Below are 18,035 nucleotides of genomic sequence, written 5' to 3' on the forward strand. Positions count from 1 at the left end.
TGACCGCGCACCGTCCGCCCTCCCCGTGCCATCCCCGTGCAGGTTCGGCAGCAAAGAGGAGTACATGTCCTTCATGAACCAGTTCCTGGAGCACGAGTGGACCAACATGCAGCGCTTCCTGCTGGAGATCTCCAACCCAGAGACCATCTCCAACACGGCGGGTTTCGAGGGCTACATCGATTTGGGCCGCGAGCTGTCCACCCTGCACTCCCTGCTGTCGGAGGCGGTCTCCCAGCTGGAGCAGGTACGCCCGCTCCCTTCGGCGGTGCGCCGCCGGGCAGGAATCTCCGCATCACGTTTCAGCTCAGAGTGCAAGTACTGAACGAAAAACGGATATTGTTCGGCTTCAAAATTTTTGGTTCGCGACAAGCAGAAAGCTGTCCGGAGGTGCTGCATCTTGTCTCCTTTTAGTCTTCACCGCTTGTGAACTCATATATGCTTTATAATTTTGGCAAAAAAATTCCATGTACTTACATGTCATCATTTTACAGCTAGTAGAGTAGTAATTAGAGCTGCTGCCTTGCACTCCAAGAACCCAGGTTCAAGACCCTTCTTGCTGTAGGACCCTTGCACACGGTGCTTACTCTGAATTGACGCTTGAAAAATTACCCAGCTGTGTAAATGGGTAAATCGTTGTAAGCCGCTGTAGAGGAAAGCATCAGCTAATGAAAGCGTAAATGTAAAGACACGGATATCTGCTAAACTTTGCTTGTGCGGGATTCCATCACGAAATTAAAAACGTGGGAATGGCAGGTAATTCAGTGCTGAGAACTCATTTCCAACTTGAAAATATTTTAAAGAACACAATAGGCACTAGAAGACAATGCTTTTGGCAAGCGTTCAAATGTTTTTATTTCGTATTACCTTTCCAAAGGACAATTTCACCGTTCCATCACCAAGCTCACAGACAAATGAAGAAGCAGTTTGAGCCTTCGTCTCATTGTTGCAAATTGTCTCAGACCTCTTGTCCTCAAGCCGAGGCTTGATTGTGACACGGAGTGCGGTGCGTTATGCTTGCCTTTATTACATTTGAGGTAATTGGCCTGAAAGTGCACTTCCACTCTTTATCGGTGCGCTGACTGAGACGAGCCCCGAACCGCTCTATGGCTTTCTGATAGAGAACGGCAGAAGTGTGCTGAGTGCTCCATGGGACAGATGCCAAAAACTGGAAAAACACAAGGGCAGGAACATTACAACTTACCCAGCTGTATAAACGGGTACATGAGTGTTAATAACATCGTAAGTCACTTCGGAGAAACGTGTCGGCTTATTGAATAAACAACAAAATAAATAACATGTACTAGTATCCTCTACAAGTTTCCTCCAGGTATTTCTGTTACAGAACTGTCTTGACAGTTTTAAATTATTAGAAAATTTATGAAAAATATATTCAGCGGTATTTAATTAATATCTTCAATATGTTAAAATGTCTGGCGGATGCGGTGGCGCAGCGGGCCTGGCCGGGTCCTGCTCTCTGGCAGGTCTGGGGTTTGAGTCCCGCTTGGGGTGCCTTGTGATGGACTGGCGTCCCGTCCTGGGTGTGTCCCCTACGCCCTGTGTTGCCGGGTTAGGCTCCGGTTTGCCGCGACCCCGGTTGGGACAAGCGGCTTCAGCCAGTGTGTGTGTGTTAAAATGTGTGCATGCAAAAAGCAGAAGTATTGTAATTTTTTGTAATTTGGTTGAGTATGCTGCGTTGCTAACAAAAGCAAATTCATAATCCCTTCCAAGCCGGTAACTTGTATGATTAATACTGGTAATTCAACATTTTGTTCCTATAAGTTTTTCAGCGCTCATTGTAAGGTGGAGGTACGTTTTTGCTCATGTCAGAACTCATTTTCTGGCAAGTCTTTAAGCATCTACTCACAGATAAAACACATTATGTGTTCAGTAATGCAAATACACTCCTGTACAGAATGAACGTGGGCTTCCATTTTCATGACAGATTGCAAGACTATGAATCTGACATTTATCATTGTTAAAAAGAAAATTAATTGGCCACAGATTCAAGCACAGCTGTGGATTTGAAATCCTATCGGTGTAAATCTTATTTAGAGAAATTCATGCATGGGTGTTCATTTATGTGCTCACAGAGAGATCAGTTTGAAGTGAAGGCTCACCTTTATATTATTTGGGTTGAAAAATTATTATACCTTTCCGAATAAAAGTACCGGGCTCAGCAAGATGTAGGCACAGCTCCATGTTTAATTAAACCACAGGTGCTCAAGGTTCCGATCAGTTAATTACATTTTATTTGTCAGAATCCCTTTTGATATAAAACAGACAGCAAGTGCTTAATTTTAGTGCCAAAAATTAATGGAGGAATGAAGGACAAATGAGTAGCACTTGACCGGCAGCCTCTCTTACAGTTGATTGACCTGCCCTCTCTCTCTCTCTCTCTCTCTCTCTCTCCCCAGAGCACGGCCTCCAAGCTGGGCCCACTTCCTCGGATCCTACGGGACGTCAACGCGGCTCTGACGAACCCCAGCAGCGTGCAGATGTCCGTTCCCTCGGGGCACGTGGCTTCACCGTCCGGAGCCAGTTGCAGCATCTCCAGCGGCCTTCAGAAGATGGTCATCGACAATGAATTGTCCGGGTAGGCGTGGCATTAGGCTGTAAGGGAACGCTGGGAGACCAACTAGGGAGGACCGTAAGCTCGATGACGCAGTGAGCGTACCCAGGTAGACTGTGGAGGGCAGCCAGAGGTGACCACTTTGAGTTACAGGATGGGACAAAAGTAATGGACATATCTAGAATCACAAAGAAATCCCTAATTTTGAAATGGATGGCAGCGTAACTAGTAGTTTAGTTGCTGCACATTGTCAGAGGAACATGTCCTTTTCAGCCATTTATTTGCTATGAAACATGAACATGACTGAACCTGGTGTTGTCACATTTCATTCAGGTGTGAGATGATGGATGGAATCAGTCCTTTGCCCACAGGTATATTGTTGGGTATTTCTTGGTAATTCCAATATCGGTATAACTTTCGGTTCACCACTTTACCATCTCATTCTTAGATGCGTAAATTTGGTTTAGTAACAGCTTGTGGTTTGTGCTGTTAAGCTGACTTGAAGTGTTCACTGTGGCCTTATTGTTGACCTTGCCACTTGAACGATTGTGAATGTGAAAAATAGCTGCTGTGGGATGTATTTGACAAATGGCCTTGGAATCATGTTTCTGAAATATGAACTTCCCCAAACATTACCAAATCTCCCTTAGCCTCATCTTTTAAAGGCACCTCCACTGACTGAACAACCTCTCCCAATGGTCAGCTGAGAAAAATAAGAACAGTTATGCTCTTCTTCAGCATCTTCATTTCGCTATTCAGTCTCCCCGCATCAAGTTGACGCCCTAGAAATTTATAGAGGACATTGTGAATACTCTAGGAATCCCTCTTAATTGTGCACTATTTACAGCGAAAAGAGGCCTCAAGGGAGACAACTGGAGGAGGTCGAGGGTAAAGGGAAATAAACCACCCCAACTGTGTAATTGCTTTCAGACAATAAAGACATAGGCTACCTCCTTCGCATGAAGGTAAGGTGTTATATGACAGATCCACAAATTAGGAGGTCTGCTTGGAATGCTAACTCTGCTTCGGTGGCTCATGGTGTGACAAATCTTCAATGCGGCCTTCAGCTCTCTTATCCCAGTAAGAATCGCACCTTTTCACTGGCTTCTCCTCATATACTGGATTAGCATCGAATGCCATTCCTGATCACAAAGTCACTGTTAGGGGAGAGTAACGCTGTGTCGGAGTACAGATGTGTTAGGATTATATAAGTAAGGATCCACACTTTAACCTGACACGCCTGTGCATGCAGCTGAATTTAGCAGTCTCTTTTTAACATAACTATAAATTAGTTAACTGAGGCCAAAAAGTGATTTAATTAAGCTTTTTCCAGAAGTGGAAAAATGATGTAAAACAAGCCCATGAGGATTATATTTGAAGAACCGTAGCATGCTTCTGCTCAGGTTAATTCCTTTCCTTTCATGGTGTTCCTCCTCTCTCAGTTTGGTGGACTTCACTCGATTGCCTTCGCCGACTCCGGAAAACAAAGACCTGTTTTTTGTGACGCGGACCTCGGGGGTGCAGCCGTCGCCTGCCCGCAGCTCCAGCTACTCGGAGGCCAATGAGGTTGACGTGCAGATCCCCAATGGCAGCAAGAGCCTATCCATGGTGGACCTGCAGGACAGCCGCAGCCTGGAGAGCGGCCCCAGCGCTTCCCCGGATGCCCTCAACGACAGCCAGTCACCCCTGGGCCAGGCCGGTGTCGGGGCGTGGAGCGCCCGCACGCCCCAGGGTAGCGTGGCCGGTGGGCCCACCATGAGAAGGCAGGGCCAGACCCCCACGACGCCAAGCTCGGAGAGCGCATCCGGCCGGACGCAGCTCCTAGCGCCGTTGTCCTTCCAGAACCCTGTGTATCAGATGGCGGCGGGTCTGCCCGTGTCACCGCGGGGGGTGGGAGACTCGGGTTCTGAGTGCCACAGCTCCGTCAGCTCGCACAGCAACAATGAGGAGATGCCAGGGGGCAAGCATGGCTTCGTAAACCACGGTGGGGGCGGAGGAGGAGCAAGCAGCGGTGAGGACTACGCCCGGCGCTCTGGCGAGTTCTCCCGCCGACAGCTGTCCCTCACAGAGTCCCAGCACCAGCCCGCGGTTCCACGGCAAAACAGTGCCGGGCCCCAGCGCCGAATAGATCAACCTCCTCCCGCCATCACAAGGGGACGCACACCGCCCAACCTGCTCAACACGGCACCCTACCCCCGGCCCTCTAGCGGCAGCATGATGTCCTCCTCGTCACCGGATTGGCCAGGCAGCGGGGCCAGGTTGCGCCAGCAGTCATCCTCCTCCAAGGGTGACAGTCCTGAAACCAAGCAGCGAGCATCGCACAAACAGGTGTGTAGATCCACCTGGGTCACCTGTGCTTTACAACTCTGCAGATCACAGGCAAGCTTTTTGCAAGACCATCCATGTAATTGTTCATCTGCTCAGGCTATTAATACATTGCTGAGAATAATCCTGTGAAATTCAGATAGTAGTGCTTAAACTCTTCACATATGTGTATATGTATGCTTTCATAGAGGTCCTCCCATGCAGTCACAATGACTCATAATGCAGACTCTGTGGTGACACTGAATGCAAACTCTGCATAAACACCAGACATGAGGACAGCTTGGAAAGTATTCGGAGGACACTCGGAATTCCAAACCGTCGTCATATACCGCACAGCTGGGCTCATATGTTATTTGATTCTATTGATTATGTTTTTTCACTCAATTTGCTAAATTGTGTTTTTGCTGTGAATGATACAGATTCTTTAAAATTTATTGCAGTCGTTATTTTGATGACAGCGGCCGTGATTGTTCTCCTAATTTTTTTAACTAAAGGCTATGAAATTCTTCCTCACAATTAAATGCAGCAGGTTTAATCTTTGTTGTAGAAGAGTGGACCATTAATTTGCCATTAATCATTTGTTGTGTCATCATCCCCCCCATCTTCCTGCACTGTACAAACTAGGTGTGGTTGAAGGGGTCTGCATCACACAGCCCCTCATAGAGCTGCCATTCTAAGTGAGGGGCTTCATAGCCTGATATGGTAGTGGATTTATTCTCATATCTATTAAGAATCCAGAAGGAGAGGTGGGTTTCAATGACCTCCGAATCCCTTGGGATCACGCATGCAATTGGTTATTGAGTCTGCATTTTGTTGTAAATGTGTTTTGAGTACGATCAGTGAGTGAGTGTCCTCTGCTTTTTGACAGAACTACGTCTTTCTCCTCACTACGTTACGTAGGGGAGGGTAACTTTGGCAATTGAGCGTCACGAAAAAAAGCAACCCTTCTCGCCGCTACTGCTCGCAAATGAAAAGACACAGAGAGATACTGCGTATAGCGTCGGACAGAGAAAGGAACACCGCATCACACGACATATGAACGGCCGCTGCCGGCTCAGCCTGAGCGAGCTGCCAACGTTGCGAAAATGTCCCACGTTTGCCTCGTTATGGAGTTGCCGCGCGTTGCGCTACGGGTCATCACGTTCGAACCACGTCATAACGTTGACGTCGGCGCGTCAGGGCGTCGCTAGAGAGCCGTGCTATCGGACACGTATCGCGCCGGCAGGAAAACGACAGACACCAGCCAAGCAAGACACCGGCTCGGTGACAGCGTGAGCAGCGTGCGCGGGAGGCTGCAAAATCGCCTCAGGCGGCCTCGGAGCCTCAACCATCGACTTCTCGCGCGCCCGACATCACCACGCTGCACGAGCCTATGGACGTGGATGCAGCAGCGCCCGGCTTGATTTGGTCGAGTGGGTCGGGGCTCACACCCACACGTAGTTCTGCGTTAAGACATGCGGCATAGTAAAGCTATGCACCTGTGATTTTTCGAGCTTCATTGTTAAGGTTGATGAAGGTTGCTGGAAAGGCAACTATCTTGTGATTCTGATTTAACATTGTAAGTGTCTTTGGAGAAAAGGGTCAGCTAAAAAAAATATATATTCTTTTTACATGATTTTTGAACATCAGACATCCCCTACACTCAACTAACAGTGATAGTTATAGCTTTTTGGTTTATCGTAGCAAATATTGCATTTAGTTGGTTATCGGCTGCCAAACGCATTCTTCACGTGAACATCAGTAACTGGAATGTTTCAGGATTTCAGGTTTTTTTAAGTTACACAAGTATTGTAATCACCTTTGCTTAAGCAAATGTCATTCTGGTCATAAGTGAAGCAACAGAAAATGTGAGAACATGAACCTTTCCTCTTGCTTTATTAGAGAACGGCTGTATGCTCTACTGTAGATGTCGTCTCCACTGTGTTCCTTTTGGGAGGCTTTGGCGCCTTTTCTCCTTCCTCCTGCCACATCGCTCTTGCGGCCCCTGCACCGGACAGCTCTAATGGTTATCGTGTTCGTTCCACCAGGCCCCCTCCCCGGTCAACCCCAACGCTCTGGATCGCACCGCAGCTTGGCTGCTCAACATGAACGTGCAGTATTTAGAACACGAGGGGATTGACCTGGATCCCAAACACAGGGACGACCTCAGAAACAAAGAGGATCTCACTCAGGCCGAAAAGGTACCTTCCTAATTCCCTTCCTTACTGCCCTCTACCTCACGCTCTCCCACCCCAAACACCCCCTTGTCTCCCCTCCCCATCGAGCTCTACCTCTCGTATTAACTGCCCCCGTTTGTGTCTTTAAAGCCCCGTGTCCTCAGGTGCTACCTCACCCTCATCGTCTCCACTCATCTCATTCACACTAATCGACACCTCAAAATCTCCCCCCTTCCTCCATCTGTCCTTAAAATATTATGTTAGACCTGCATTTCCTCAACGAAATGCAAAATTAAACAATGGTGCAGCGCATGGTCCTACTCAAGGTTTATCTCATTAGTGATATTTATTGATTTCAGAGAAACCATTGTTAGTTGTACTCAAAATTAACATGAAGAATTTATCGAGTTGTTGATATCAGTAATATAACTGTTCTGTCTTTAGTAATAAAATCAGGCTTTTCAGTCAGAACTTAGATTAACTGTCAGTTTATTAATAGCATAAATTTTTGTTTATGGACTTCCATGCAGTTAAGTAGCTGAAATAATGACTCCCAGGTTAACCCATAGATCATACGGTGAACCTGTGGATGGACTGTCTTTGTTTGGAAAACTGTGTCATTAATGCTGACCTTCATCAGCCTCCCATTAAGTCCCAACCTAGTGACCACAAGTTCCACGCCTGCGGTTCTACCGCTTCGCGAAACACCTCTAACCCACCCCTGGAAGCCAACGTTGAGTGTGCACACCTTCCCTTCTTTCATGCAACTGCCTACTCGGTGAGGAGCGAGTCTGCGGTCGAGGTGTTGCGAGACAGAGATGTGCCATATCGGGCACCTTCTCGCGCCAGGGAGAACCCGGGAGGCGTTAAGGATGACAAAGTGAACTCGAGAAGCTTAATCCGCTTCATTGCCTTGTTATAGCAGGGGGAAGAGCGCATTTAATACGTTCTTTCCAAGGCGATATGTGTGGCGCTTGTGCGAAACGAGCGCAAGGCACGTCCAAACCAACAGCGGAAGAGCGGAACGAGGGACTCGTTCCGAGCACATCGGGTTCGAACCGGCACACAGCTGTTCGACAGGCCAGGCTACGAGAGCAAGAAGGGCGTGCGAGCAAATATTTATAATTTGAATTTGAATGCCGTACTTGTCAAAGTCTGTTTTAGGGATGCGGGCCTGGTAATTCAAAATCAACAAGATGAATTAAAAAGAAGCAAATGCCTCTTCAACATCTGTTTGATTTCCTTCCTCGTAGTTGTACAGACAGCTGCCTATGTGGCATCTGCCGCGCTGGCAGCCAGCTGAGTTTTGCAAGAGCACAGCTGAAAAGAGCGAGGAACTGAAACAGGGCGTCTTTATAAATGAAAGATGAAGGGCTGCGAGTCTGACACTGAATTATCCCACTGTTGTAATTCACGCCGACGGGCCGCTACACATCCAGCTGCATCGTTGCCTTATAAGCAGAGAGGAGCTTCTAACGATTGCCTGTGAAGGCTGGGCAGCCATGAAAACATCCCCCCAGGATCCCCTAATTAATTATTTAACCGCTAATACAGCACCGTCTCTGGGATAGCCAGTGAAACATCTAGCTCCGAGTGACCAGCAGCGCCTCGTAAAACTGACTGTGCTCTCGACTGGTGTTTCCTCTTGTCGCTCAGAACAAAAAACAAAAGCACTGATTAATGGGGAGTTGTTGAAATTAGTTTAACTACTATTAATAAACTAAGCTGAGAATATGGGGACAGTTGGTAGTGTAGTGGTTAGCGCTACTGCCTTTGGACGCTAAGGTTGCAGGTTTGATCCCTACTTCTGGCTGTAGTACCCTTGAGCAATGTACTAACCCTAAATTATTCCAGTAAAATTACATTGCTGTATAAATGGGTAAATAATTATAACATTGTAAGTTGCTTTGGAGAAAAGTGTCAGCTAAATGAATATCCTTAAACAGCCTATAAAAAAGAGGACAGCCATGGTAAGAAAACTTCCTTTCATGACCCCTCTCATAATGATGATAGTAAAAGTTTAATCCCCTAAACCCTAGCAGGAGCACTCTTCTCCTCTGGCTTCTTGGTGGTTCTACACACAAAATCTCAAAATCCCAGTTTGCTCTCTGGTGTTGTGGAATGAGCTCCCTGTGTCTCTTAGAACTGCTGAATCCCTTTCAGCCTTCAAGATGGGACTCGACTCATCTCTTTCAGACCCACTTCTCTCCTGATCTCCTAACAGTTCATCATATCTGTCATTGCCATTATATTACTTCCTTTCTAGATTTCAATCCAACGTGCAGTAACGTTCACCAACAAAAACTGTGATATTGGACTTTGGCAATCACGTCTATATCTAAAGCTCTTTGTTGTAAAATGTGCTTTTTTTACCCTGAGTTGTACGCCCCTTTTTCAAGAAAGTTCATTTAGCCCTCCTTGACCCACGTGATTGTCCCCACCCCAGTACCAGCAGGAGATCGCCATTCTCCAGGAGAAGCTGCGGATCTCGGTGCAGAAGCTGGAGGAGTATGAGTCGCGACTGAAGGGCCAGGATGAGCACACCCAGAAGATGCTGATGGAGTACCAGGCCCGGCTGGAAGAATCCGAGGAACGGCTGCGCAGGCAGCAGGAGGACAAGGAGCTGCAGATGAAAGGGATCATCAGCAGGTGGGCTGTGTCAGTGTACAAAATGCAGATGGCTGATGGGAGCGCAGTTTCCAAGATGAGGAACGTAGAGAATGCCTGTACCAGCTTGACAATTTTGTGAAACTTATTCCCTCACTTCAGGATGCTTGAATACCATCTGATACAGTTAAACATTTAATGTCTGTCTTTTGTCCGGACCTAAAATGCTGCTACAAGATTATGGCCTCGAAAAGCTGCCTTCAACACTAGCGATCAGCCCTAGATATTGATATTCTCGTCTTCAGCCGAATTCCTTTTGCTGCGTGCCGTCGGTACGGCGTATAGTGTATAAATATTCAGAAGGGCTGCTGTGCGATCTGTGTTGCGATTGACACAATCTGCACCGGCGATGTCGGGCGACAAGCGCCTCCCTGCTCGCGTCAGATTCCTATCAGGAAAGTGTTGTAATCTCCATTATCAGAGCATCGGTGTGAGGATGTTTCTAGCGCTGCATTGCACTCACCCAGTCACGCATGTCAAGCAATGTGTTCCTTTTCTCCCGTGAGAGTGTGCGGTAGGGTGCTCTCAGGGTGGTCTCTTGCCTTGGCCAGTTCCTTAGCCTGAGTGGCATGGCAGAGCAATGCTAAGATGGACAAGCAATGCCAGAGTCAAAGAGTTGCCCTGCGGCACCTTAGCACTGGTAGCAGAACACAAAGTCCAGATCTGTCATTGGAACAATGGGACAGACATGGGTGCAGTCAAAGGCCCAAGTTGCTCCATGGAACCCAGCCTCTGTAAGAGCTTTAGAGGTATAGCGGTACACCTTGTTAAACAAGCCTAAGGCCTCCTGCACCGGGGTGAGCCAGGGGTGTATGAGCTGCAGAGAGGGGAGAACCTTTTCCAGACTGTACAGCCATGTACAGAATCCCGAGTGAACCTCTTCTCCCCTCCCGTCCCATTCGTTCCAGGCTGATGTCCGTTGAGGAGGAGCTCAAGAAGGACCACTCGGACATGCAGGCCGTCGTGGACTCCAAGCAGAAGATCATAGAAGCGCAGGTGTGTGTTTGCAGTGTTGGCTGGTAACGGTATGAGTTGCATCTGCGATGTTCCTCTCAACGGCTGAGTGGTCTGTTCTCGCAGTGGTTGCTGTCAGACCAGTTCAAGAATGATGGTTTAAATGAGCTGCTTCTCCTACTGGACTGTGAAAGAAGTCAAAATACGAGGTATTAGTGGAACGGATCATGTCGTAGTAATGGACCGGAATTATTTTTCTAGCAGGCTTCCTGTTTAATTCTTCACAGGAAAAGTGTTTTGGTTGGACGTAACCCGGTTTAATTAAGTTTAATAGTGAAAACTAAGGCGGTTTACTAATAACTTCAATATGAATTACAAATTCTGTGAAACAGCACCCTCTGGTGGCCAAAAGCTGTAAATGGCTCCCTGGCTTCCTACTCACATGGGCCCAAAATGCAGTACTTTACTGTGCTCTGAAAAATACAGCCTTCCTAATTTACAGGTGAAGTATTATAAGAGTTTGAAAATGAGTGTGGTCAGAGTGTTGAGATGTTGTTTCCTATATAGAAGGACCATGAAATCACGAACTAGGCAGTTTCCTGCAGTGGGTCAGTCAGTAAGCAAGCACACAATCCTAGTCGTGGGAATGTTCTTCTGTGAGCCTTGTACACTAATTATATTAAAAGGTAATTAGTGTAATTGACCGTGGTAATAAGTCGAAGTTTGTCCACTTTTCATGGTATTCCTTGTTAATTTAGTTCCAGACCTGTTCGCTGGAGATTTGCCTCTTGACAAGCTGACACAATTCTGCTCCAGTTAACATCTCCCAGGCTAATTGATGTTTGTACAGTACATTTAACATCTCTCTAGCTGGTGACCTGATTCACAGTGACCTGCATTATTATAACCTGTGCACGGCTGAAAGTTTACTGTCGCATTGAAATATGTCACTTAAGCGGGGGGGATCGTTCCCGCAAAGATTTTTGTTAGTGCAAGGTGATATAATGGTAGACTGAAGACGGAATGATTCTTGTCACCGACTTGAGGGGTGAATTAGTCATTGTCTGAAAGGCATTGGTGGTGCGTGATCGGAACGGAGTACGGGGGACAGAGGACGGAGGCGGTTCGCTGCCCTGGACTTGAGCCAGACTGCCGTTTTTCAAAAAACAAGAAACGATGAGAGGGAAACCACGAGAAGCCTCCGTCGGTCTGAGCCCCAGTACGGCCGAGACCCTGGGCTGAAAAACGTAATTCAACCTTGTGCTGCTGAATATCTGAAGCGGAGGATGGTGGGAAATAGCTGAGGTCGCCAAGGGACTGAGTGAATCACTCGGAAGTCCGAGGCGCTCGCAGCGGTGCGGAAACGGCTGCGAGGTTTGCCCGTGCTGTCGCCTGACTAGCGTCTCTGTGTTTGTCTATGTGTCTGGCAGGAGAAGCGCATCGCCTCCCTGGATGCAGCCAACGCGCGACTCATGAGCGCCCTCACTCAGCTCAAAGAGCGCTACACCATGCAGACGCGCAACGGCATCTCCCCCACGAACCCCACGAAGCTGCAGATCACCGAGAACGGAGAGTTTCGCAACAGCAGCAACTGCTAGGCCGGAGGGAGGGCAGGGCTACGCGAGACAGCGCCCCCTGTGGGGCCGGGCAGGGAGTGGCGTGAGCGAGGAGGTCTTGGGTGGCAGACTGGAAGGATCGACGGCAAAGGGGTGACGGGGCGCACCGGCGAAGTGGCAGGAAAGACGGGTCGGATGAGGAGCGAACACGGTGTTGACTGATGATCGCCGCTCTTAGACCGTTCGTTATTAAGAGTCTCAATCTGTTCAGTTCACTGATTAAATACTGTCCCGTTCCTGGACTCCGGTGACAAAGCGAGATTCTGGTTACTGTACCTAAGGGCAGATGGACTGCAGATAGACGGGGGGCCGGGGGGGAGGTGGGCTGTATGGCACTGAGAAAACAAATGATGGCAAGTCTGTGTTGAGGCCTGAATAGCTTTTTAAACCACTATATACTTATAATGTGTTGCCCAGGTTTACTTTGTTCCGGTTTCTTTTCCATCTTGAGTACGTACAGGTGGAACAGATGTACAGATTTGCAAAAAAAAAAAAAAAAAAAAATGTAATTCTAAAATTAGTCGGTTTTATTTTTTATGTGGTTGGGAGATGCAGCATTTCCGTTATTGCTTTTTTCCATGCAAGTTCTCAGCCGTGATACTGGCAGCGCTTGCGGTCTTAGCGCATATCGTGGGCACCCATGTAAACGGTGTGCACCGATACTGGAGGTTAACCCCCAACACTAAGGCAGTGATGGTTGCACTTTAGCTCTTTCAGGTTGCCTCATAACATTCGTTTGTAGAATAATGCAATTTTTTCAAAAGCCCTTTGCCTACCAGACAGCATGTAGTTTCACCGACATCCATCGCCGTGCTGCCTCCCTCGGTGCCGCTGCGTGGAATCGCGCAGATCGCCGAGGGCCGTGATCATCCGCACGCTTCTGTGTGCGTGCGTGCAAAGAGGTACTGGTAGGTCACAGGAATGACTTCATAGCAAAATAATAAGAGGGGTGTTCAGAGAGGGACTAATGCATTATTCTGTAGGTACTCAGAGAAGCCTTAAGGTTGGAATGCAGCAGGGTTGAGTTGTCCGTTCTCGGCAGAACAATACAATATGTACCTAAAAACAATATTTACAAAAATAAGTTGAAAGTATACTCTCGTATTAAATAAATATACTGTGTAGTGCTATAAAAAGATGAAATGCTAAGAACATAATGGTTTTTCTTTTTTTTTGAATAATTTTGGAAGAAAAGACATCAGTTTTTTCTTTCAGTGTTTAGACATGCAAAGCGAAGAAACTATTTTTGGATTATATTTTTCAGAGGGTTGACATTTCACTGTAATTATTTATACCTCATATAATGGTAATGCAATGGCAGCATTCAGAACATTAGATTTATCCGTGTTGACTTCTCAAATCGTCTTGTGGAGAATGTACTTTGTACATTGAGATGGGTACGCTTAAGGGCATTCATACGTGCACTTTGCTTGCACCTTAACAATTATCATCACACGAACATTAATTCATTTAAAAGGCTTTTGTCAAAAGCGACCTGAAGGCCATTCACATACACTAAATGTAGCGCAATACAATAAGAGATCTAACAAGCTTGCAAATACAGTAGGTACACTGGCTCCTCAAGTTATGAATGGTCAAGTTACATGTTTTGAAAGGCACAAACCTTTATCCGATCTGGACTTTTTTTAAATTGCAATTGTTTCGCTAGCAGAGGGACTGACTGTGACCCATGTTGGCCTGCCAATCCAAAGTCTGGAAGTATAGTACCTTAACTCCTCTCCTTTCCACAGTGTTTACAGCTTGCGTCTGGTGTGTCTGAGTATTGGTGCTTCAACTAACACTATTAAGAAGAGGCTTGCTGTTACCATGAAGAAAAAGTGAAGATAATACATTTGTAAATGGAAAGAAGAAGATGAACATGTCTAAGGGATGAGTCAGTTGAACAATTGGCACTTGAACGGGAGCTGGTGGAGACACGTATTAGTGGACTTTCATTTAGAGGTTCATTTAAATGTAGCTAGTAGTAATTTAATAAGAAACAATAAAAGTTCTTACACAGTATTTTATTTATTTATTGCGGCTATATTCACGGTTTTAAATGCACAACACAAGAATAAATTGAGGGACGTCTCTATTAAATTCAGTTCAGCTCTCGCTCACTGCGATGGTAGGCAACTGAGCAGGCAGGCCCAAACCAACCTTTCGCCAGCTGCGTTGAGTTCTTTTAAATTGAATTTGGAATCACAAACAAAACAGGTTGCAGATAGATTTCTGGTCCCATATGTGTTCGTAAATTGAGGAGCCAGTGTGCAGTCAGTTGAAAACGAACCCTAGCCCTAACTTGAGTAGTGTGGCTACTAATGACCGTATTCCATATGTACATCATAACAAGTCAAAAGTAAGTAATCTATAGTGATGTGTTTTGCCCATTTCAAATGGTGTCCTACAAGCTAATTTACAATTTGTAACACTGCTCCGCGAAACATGTTTGACTCCGTTAACCATCCAGGTTTTCGCAACAGAAAAATCCTTGACTCGTTGCAATTTCGATATTTAAAAAATCGAAAATCTGACTGGATTTTAGAAACTTTGCATTTGGTTCAGTAGTCAGCAAACATCTGATTGAAAAGGTACTAAAGGCAGTATTTAGTATGTTTAAAAATACATATTTCGTATATATAAACGAATAATCCAAATTGAATTAACGGTTTGCATAAAAGCTAGTCATCCAGGCACTTTGTACACATTATTTCCCATATGATAGCATGCATTCAGTACCCATTCTGATACTTGGGACTCCGAAATAACATTTTATTATGGGCTCTGAAAAGAAAAGTCTGGTAATTCTTGCCACTGTCAGTGAAATCGTTCAGTCATTCAGGAACCTGTTTGATCACACACACTTTTCCTCGTCTTTTTTATTCATTTCAGTCTTTTCCTAAATGTCAAAACAACACCTTTGGTATTTCAAAACCAGTGAACTGTTTGAACGTGTATGTTGGATAGTCTCAGCGCTGAAAGAGAGACACACTGAAGTCTATGGGCGCTGGGTCAGTGTTGTGGCCACTGAACGAACGCTGGTTGAAGGAAGAGTTGGACTTTTTTTTTTTTTTTTTCTTCTTCCACCAGTATTAAATGGACAAGTGAGCCCCCTCTTTGAGGCCTGTTTTGAGTTTTAATCAGAGTTAAACTCTGTCATTTTTATTCCACAGTCGCAATACTACCGGCCTTTTCATTTTTGTATGTTTCTCACATGCTAATTGTTTTGCCCTGCAAGAGTCTTGCTCAGCGCTGTGCTGGAATAGCACAAACGCTACGGTTTCTTTTTAGTTGCCAATGGTAAGGAAGAGTCATCTTCCACGCTATTAATTGCTGCATTCTTAATTCTAGAGAAGAGTGTATTTAGAGGTGGTTGTGTAAATAAAATCTTCACAATATTTTTACCTAATGTTATAAGAAAAAGCCTTTTCTTTTTTGTAAATGGTCCTCGTGTTTAATTCTACTGTACGTATATCGCAAGAATATTGTAAATAGTTGATTTTTTTTTTGGTGCTGCCTCTTCAGACAGTTCCGGCTTAATTATATTGCTGTATAAGTACTTTTTCAATATTCCTTTTTCAAAGGAAAACACTGATCACACATGCAAAAAAAAAAAAAAAAAAACTGCGGTGTAAAGATGTGATTTATTCTTGAATGACAGATATGTTTCTGGGGGGGGCGGTGCTAGAAATTCAAGAAAGCTCTTCTCAGTAAGTTATTTTTAGCATTTTTGTAAGGAGGCAAAAACCTTCAGAGAATTAAAAGCACAACACGTGTGCCAATCATTTTCTCTAAGCCTGCGTTTCGTTCGCGGACGTTTCCGTGCACGTTCACTTCCCGTGGTCCCCACATCCGTTTTCCTTGGCTCAGCCCTCGACGTGGAGAACTTCTTATTGCAAGAATCCCGTTTGGATGGTATGTTATTAGAGACAGGTTGGTGTATAATGAGGGCCTCTCTGTCAGTGTTTTGCTTTGAAGAGCGAATGCGGTGTGTGGAGGTAGCAAACTGAAACCACTAATCTAGGCAGGAATCACTGCGGTGTTGCATTCTGGTTCTGTCTTCTTGCTGTGTGTGCAGATATTTCGGCTCCAACCAAGTGAGATGTTTCTGATTTTTGCTGGGTATAAACCCTTGAATCACCTTGCTCGTTCACATACAAAAATTAGAGGTTGTGGTCATCCCTCATGAAATGGACTTCCATTCTGCCTAGCCAGATGGGAAGTGATTGCGATACATCCATTGTGTTGACATCAGTTTGAATTATTTATTGATTATTGTACTTCTTCACAATGCACAATTCCCCATGCAGAAGAACAATCGTCAGAGCTGAAATGACTAAATATGCTGTTGGAATTCTGTCAGTATAAACTAGCAGTTCTTGCAAAAATTGTTTTTCTGGTTAAATGGTAATATTTATCCTTCTCATTTGTCCAGATTTGTTAGTCTCTCTGTTGGTATCTCCGTTTACTTAAAATAAATGCAAACATAACTATAAAAACATAAACGATCTATATCTGGATCTGCTATCGTATACACCATATAACAGAAGGATGAAATATCGTAGCTTTTTTAATTTATTTTATTTTTTTTCTTTTTTTACATGTTGAAGTCTTTTGTGTAATTTCCGTTGCATTAGAGAAATGGGGAGTGAGAGATCCTCACAGTGTTGTGGAAGAAGTGTAACCATCAAGACTGTGGCGATATATATGTGTGTGTGTGTGTGTGTGTGTGTACACACACACAAATATATCTGCACACTCTTGATGGTTACATAGAGTATGTATATGTGTATATATGTGTGTATATATATATATATATATACATATATATAGATAACTCTCTCTCCCTGCTTTTCTGACCTGTGTAAAAAAATGACTGATTTCTTCTTTTTTTAAAAAAAAAAAGCTGTTGTATGTTTTATAAGCTCTTCTAGAAACTCTTTTGTAAGTATGTTGAAAGTAAAGTATTTGCTGGACTATGCTTCAGTTAAAAACAGTGACAAAAACAATAATGTACAGAGACGATTGTTTGTGTTTCAGAAAATGTGGCTGTGCAATTTATGTACATTTGCAACTAGAATTAAAGTTTTATTTAGCTATTTTAACTTTGAGCCTTTTGTCTTTAGTTGTAATTTCTTAAATATTTTGTGTATTGTGCATTTTGTTCAGCCAAGAAGCAAAACGGAATTTATATTTGCCTATATAATTAAAGTATTTTTTAATGCAATTTGTAACATTTTATCAATACTATATATTTAAATACAATTTTCCCTTTAAAGGACAATATTTCACATTCAGTGCTATGTAATAGGAGGACAAGGTAAGGGGACTGAGAAGCATGACTCACTTGGATAAGAACAACTGTTTATCTTTACAACAGAGGCTTCCCTTGCAAAGCAAGCATAATTCCTTTTTGAAAAAGTGCTCATAAGGCGGACTCTTCTGAAGCAGATGCAGTCTAAATGAGGAAAAATAATTCCAGCAAAAGCTCATCGGTTTTTTTAACCAAACATGCAAAATAACTGCCTTATCTTCTAAACACTGAGAAAATTAATTTGAAGACAAGTCAAAAAAAAACCAGAACTGCTGTGGACTCCCTTAAATCCAGGCTTAATACTCCGATTTGAACTTGTTGTTTTGCTGTTCTTCGTCCTCTTCTATTGTTCTTAGGCAGCATCTTGGCACAGTATGAGTAAGGGAGTAAGTGTGTAAGTGTGTGATTGCACTGCAATGGAATGGTATCCCATC

At 44.8% G+C, this 18,035-nt stretch overlaps 1 protein-coding gene across 9 annotated transcripts in view; it reads left to right on the forward strand.

The window, feature by feature from the left end:
• Positions 1–13,931, forward strand: part of dab2ipb (DAB2 interacting protein b) — a 238,349-nt gene extending 224,418 nt beyond the window's left edge. For all 9 annotated transcript variants that reach the window (XM_029252910.1, XM_029252912.1, XM_029252913.1 and 6 more), the window contains 7 exons: positions 43–244; positions 2,415–2,593; positions 4,012–4,897; positions 6,922–7,074; positions 9,497–9,699; positions 10,626–10,713; positions 12,102–13,931. In XM_029252910.1, the coding sequence (XP_029108743.1) occupies positions 43–244; positions 2,415–2,593; positions 4,012–4,897; positions 6,922–7,074; positions 9,497–9,699; positions 10,626–10,713; positions 12,102–12,269 (1,879 nt within the window). In that variant the 3' untranslated portion in view covers positions 12,270–13,931. The remainder of the gene's footprint in view (positions 1–42; positions 245–2,414; positions 2,594–4,011; positions 4,898–6,921; positions 7,075–9,496; positions 9,700–10,625; positions 10,714–12,101) is intronic.
• Positions 13,932–18,035: the final 4,104 nt, after the last annotated feature.

The sequence above is a fragment of the Scleropages formosus genome, chromosome 6 (genome assembly GCF_900964775.1).
Source record: "Scleropages formosus chromosome 6, fSclFor1.1, whole genome shotgun sequence".
Classification (NCBI taxonomy): domain Eukaryota; kingdom Metazoa; phylum Chordata; class Actinopteri; order Osteoglossiformes; family Osteoglossidae; genus Scleropages; species Scleropages formosus.